The sequence below is a fragment of the Otolemur garnettii genome, unplaced genomic scaffold, assembly GCF_000181295.1.
Source record: "Otolemur garnettii isolate 467f Iridium unplaced genomic scaffold, OtoGar3 scaffold00268, whole genome shotgun sequence".
NCBI lineage: Eukaryota > Metazoa > Chordata > Mammalia > Primates > Galagidae > Otolemur > Otolemur garnettii.
The window spans coordinates 75,402-80,715 of record NW_003852663.1 but is presented as its reverse complement, the minus strand read 5'-3'; the positions used below and the strand labels follow the sequence as shown (position 1 = coordinate 80,715).

General features: G+C 47.0%; 1 protein-coding gene across 1 annotated transcript in view; it reads right to left on the bottom strand.

Moving 5' to 3' along the window:
* The window catches only part of TMEM35A (transmembrane protein 35A), a 21,347-nt gene extending 18,324 nt beyond the window's left edge, over positions 1-3,023 (bottom strand). The window contains exon 1 of the mRNA XM_003802958.1: positions 2,740-3,023. Coding sequence (XP_003803006.1) covers positions 2,740-2,859 — 120 coding nt within the window. The 5' untranslated portion in view covers positions 2,860-3,023. The remainder of the gene's footprint in view (positions 1-2,739) is intronic.
* Between the last annotated feature and the right edge of the window lie 2,291 nt (positions 3,024-5,314).

Here is a 5,314-nt window from a genome sequence, read left to right as displayed (position 1 = left end):
ATTGTTGTTTGGCGGGTCCGGGCTGGGGATTCGAACCCGCCACCTTAGGTGTACATGGCTGGCGCCTTAGCCGGTTGAGCCATAGGCGCCGAGCCAATACTTCAAGATCTTAAAAGAAATGCCACTGCAGTCAATACATGACTAACCCCACCAATGCAGAGTAATCATTCCTAAATGGAAAACAGAAAATCTTAGATAATCATCCTAGCTGATGCAGGGTTGAGGTTCTGAGAGATTTGTGGTCCTCTTCTAAAAAGCAAGAAATGGCTACTGAACTGCATAATCAGGAACCAACCAGAGAAATCTGAAGGGTGGTGACTAGTTCAAGGCAATGCTATATCAACTCATTCACTCATCTATTCCACAAATATATTGAGCACCTTCTTCGTGCTAGAACTGAATTTCTTCCCCTTCCTAGTAGTTCAAGGATAAAGTTGGTGCCATAATCATATAGTGGTTAAATTTTTTTTAAAAAAGAATAAAGTTGGGCTAACCAGGCACTATGCAGTAGGCTTTATGCTAGAGAGCTATCTCCAGTCTACAGCTGGATGCTCAGTGCAGAAGGGGACCCTGGAAAAGGGCAGTCTGAAAATCTCTTCAAGCTTCAAACCAGTGTGATGTCTACCTCCTAGTTAGTCTTTCCATTCCCTCCAGATGCCCCTGAGCACAGAAGTACAGAAGTGTGTACACATGCACATACATACACAATGGTTCTATACTAATTAATGTATTAGATTATACCTATTTAGATATGTTCCTATGTATGATATGAAATCTTCATATTTGTTTCTTCTACCTTTCAGTAGGCTACAATAGACAGCTCCATTCCCTAGAAGAAGCCTACTGTAAACCCATTTGTGGCTGGTCTTCCTTTTAAGCTCCTGCCAAGCTGATAGGAAGCTTCCCGGTGACTCCATCTTAGTTGGATTGACTACAGAGCCTAACACTGTAGGGTACAGCTTGGAGGGACTCTAAAGCAGCTGACCAGGGTCTGGAGGGCAAGGAGTATACTATAGAAAGGTACTATGTCCCTGAGACAAGGGAAAGCTTACAAATGCTATGGTGTACACACAGAAATATATAAAATATCCATATAAAAAGTAAAGCAAGGACATATTTATTTATTTATACTCTTAACACCAAACTACTACTGCCAAGGCAAAAATATAATGCCATTTCCCCTCCATCCTGTCTTTCTGCCCCAAACTCTTCAAGCCCTTAGGTCGCTACTGCTACCCCACCCGGCCCCTCCTCTCCCCAACGCAGGCTGCCTTGGATACTCATTTTGACCTGATTTCAATTCCATCTGGTCAAACATGCTGGGAGGAGGGGTGGGGAGAAAGAGAAGTATATTAGGATCTGCTACTGGGGCCAGACCTAAACGCTCGAGTCCCAGCCACCCTCCCCCACCCCAGGGTGATCCTGTGGTACGGAAGAAACAGAAAGCTCCAGCTCAAACCCCAAGACAGAAGCCAGAGATGCCTGCAAATATTTTCTGAATGTCCACAATTTTCCAGTCTCCATCCATTTGCAGCTCACGTTAAGGGGCCCTGGAAAGCTCTGCAGTGGTTTCAGGAGAGCTATTAATTTCTCTTAACGTGTGAAGCTATTCCTCCCTGCCTCAGCTCTAACAGGGAGTCCCTTTTGCCTCTTTTTTCTCTCTCCTCTTCTGTTCCTCCCCTAAGCTCCTTTCCTTCTTGACCTTGAGAGTCCAGTAATGTGCTCCCTCCCATTACTGGCAGTCTGGCACAGGCTTCCAGAAACAGGGTCCCTTCAGCTGGGGTGGGGAAATGAAGAGGCAAGTGACGGGGGAGAGACCAGAGACCGAAAATGCTGGAAACAACCCTCGCTACCTTCTAGTATTCCACAGCATAAGAGCAAGTCCTCATCACGCCCAACTAGGGAAAGCAGCCCAGCCCCCAGGTTGCAGAGATGTTTTGGCTGGTCACCTTTGGTGATTCCAACTCTGCAGAGGGGAAAACCTGCAGAGGGCCTGGCCTTGGGTGTCCACAGGAGGCAATGTGGAAATTATGGACTGTTTTGCAGGAGAGGAAAGGCAGACTTTAAAGATTTTGTAAATTAGTCTACACACAAAACAAAATAAAACAAAACATCCAGGTCTCCTGCGAGAGAAGAGGAAGAAGCAGGAGCTTAATGACCTTTATTTGGGCCACCACTGCTTTGTCTTAAGGATCCAAATACATATCCAGGCAGCTAGAGGAATACTATCAGCTCACTGCCTGGGACGAGGAATTCCTAGCCAGCCCCTACAAATTGCTTGTTTTAGTAGCCCATTCACCCCAGCTCTTTCCCTCCGTCCCCTTTGTTCTGCCCTAAAATAAATAAACTCTTCAGCTTGCTAAACTCTTAGCTCCGAGGGAATGAATCACACTTGCAGATTGGTTGCCCAGACTTTGGGTGTGTGCTGGAAAGAGGGAAGGGCTCCTGCCAATGACAGGTGCTTCAGGTCTCAGCCTTATGCTTTACCTGGGGTTAGGGGTACTCTCTGGGCAGCCCCTCCCCCAACTGGCATTCCGTAGCTCCAGAACAGCATGCCCAACAAATGAAAGCGCTCTTGCCCAGATGCTCCTTCTGAGCTGCAAAGTTGTTGGGGAGAAGGAAGGGTCCGGGGTCGGGTAGGGGTTAAGGGATTGGGACCAGAGACTGAAAAGAAAGAAGGGGAGAGGTGCTGGCAGTCCCATGGGGGTGCGCTCCTCATCGCCCGTTTGCTTCACTTACCATCTCACTGTAGGCATCCTTGCTGAGCCTGGGAGTCAATTTGATGGTCCCCATGAAAACAAAGAAGAGTCCCAGGGCCACAGAGAGGGCCACGATAGTTACGGTTCTAGGGGATGCCATGAGGATTCACCAAGGCGGGTCCCAACTAATCCTTTTGCTTTGCGCACCGGGTCTGTCCAAGGCGCAGGCAGTTAGCACAGCGAGAGCAGGACGGACGCTGCGGAGGCAGCAGGCAGCTAGAATGACAAAGGGAGAGGAGGGAGCTCGAGAGAAAAATTGAGAGATCGAGATTCAACCACTCTCACTACAACTATCGCTGGGTCCTAATGCCCTACGCTTGCTCCTCACAGGCCAAAAAAGTCTCGAAGTTAAAGGAAGCCCTCAGCTGAGAAAGAAACTCCAAATCTTTTTAAATGGGAAGAAGGTAGATTGTGCTTTGAGTTCAGTCACTGAGCGGCCCCTGGAATGAGGAATTATGTAAAATGGCTTTTCTACCGCTTCCCACCCAGTGCACTTTTCGTCTCCCGGCTTGCACCTGTCTGTCCTCTTTCAGTTATTCACTCTCTTTTTCTCACCTCTCCCTTTCTGGGCCCCTTTCCCTTCCTTCAATCAAAACATTAGTCCTTGGAGAGTTGTTAGTTTCTGAAGTTGGTGGACACTCAAAGACAGAACTTCAAAGATGTCAGGCTTGATTGCTACCCCAGGAGGCTTTATCTTTCTCTTCTTCGAAACTTTTAATGGCTCCAGTGCCCAGTGCTTAACCGCAAATTTTTAAATTTGGCATTCAAGCCCCTTCGTGTTTTGACCCTTATCTCTCTTTGGCAATTTAACTTGCAATAGCTCCCACTGCCAGGTGCCACCCCTATCTATCTACTCCTGGCCCCATACAACCTGAGCCTTCCCTCTTTTCCTACATTTGATCCCCCCATCACTCTTTATCAGCATTCAACCTTTTCTTCAACATAATATCCTCCATAAAGCCTTTTCTGGCTCATTCCCAGCTGGATGTAATTTCTCTCTCCTCCAATTTTCTCTAACAATAAGGAATATTTTTGTTCACTGTTTAGTAGGTACTAGACACTGATATTAACTTATCTTTATTTTTTCCAGCATTAGTTATGCTTTATTAAAAGTGTCATTTAATTGGTTGGGTTTTTTTGTTTGTTTGTTTTTTTGTTTGTTTGTTTTAAGAGACAGAGTCTCATTTTGTCACCCTTGGTAGAGTGCCATGGCAGCGTCACACAGCTCACAGCAACTTCCAACTCCTGGACTTAGGAAATTCTCTTGCCTCAGCCTCCCAAGTAGCTGGGACTATAGGCGTCCGCCACAACGCCCGGCTATTTTTTTTTGTTGTTGCAGTTGGCCGGGCTGGGTTTGAACCCGCCACCCTGGGTATATGGGGCCAGTGCCCTACTCACTGAGCCACAGGCGCCGCCCCATTTAATTGTTAAAGCAGTACTTTGGGCTAGGTATTAGTCCCCATGTTTTGGACGGAAACATTGAGGCTCAGGGAAGTTAAGTAACTTGCCAAAGAGCATTCAGTGAGTAAGTGGAGAGCCAGGATTCAAACCTAGGCAGTTGGCTCAGCGCCTATAGTTCAAGTGGCTAAGGTGACAGCCACATACACCAGAGCTGGGGGGTTCAAATCCAGCCCACGCCTGCCAAACAACAGTTGACAACTACAACCAAAAAATAGCCAGGCATTGTGATGGGCACCTGTAGTCCACCTGAGCCACAGGCACCAAGCCAATTAATTTAATTTTTGAGACAGAGTTTCACTTATTAACCCTTAGTAGACTGCTGTGGTGTCACAGCTTACAGCAACCTCCAACTCCTTGGGCTTAGGCCATTCTCCTGCCTCAGCCTCCCGAGTAGCTGGGACCACAGGCGCCTGCCACAATGCCCAGTTATTTTCCCGTTGCAGTTTAGCCGGGGCTGGGCTCAAACTCGCCACCCTCAGTATATGGGGCCAGCACCCTACCCACTGAGCCACAGGCACCACCCAATTTATTTATTTTTTGACACAGAGTCTCACTTTGTTGCCACAGTAGAGTGCTATGGTGTCATAGCTCACAGCAACCTCCAACTCTCATGCTTAAGTGCTTCTCTTGTTTCAGCCTCCTGAATAGCTGGGACTATGGGTGCCTACTACAATGCCTGGCTATTTTTAGAGATGGAGACTTCCTCTGGCTCAGGCTGGTCTGGAACCTGTGAGCTCTGGCCATCCACTCATGTCAGCCTCCCGGTGCTAGGATTACAGATATGAGTCACTGCACCCAGCCAAAAAATAAGATTCTTGATGATACACATTATAAATACACTTTCCAGAAAGGAAATTTACCCTCCCATCAGCAGTATAGGCAAGTGTGTTGGCATCACCACATCAGATCTGCACTGAGAATTTCAGTGTTTTTCATCTTCATCAATTCCACTCATTTAAAAGTTATATTTCATTAATACCAGAAAGTGGGATAGGGTATTGTAGCTTATCCTTCTGATAAGATTGGCCCTCAGAAACAGGCTTAAGTTAAGCCCCTAAATATAGTTTATGAGAGGCCCTTCCTAACACCCTAAG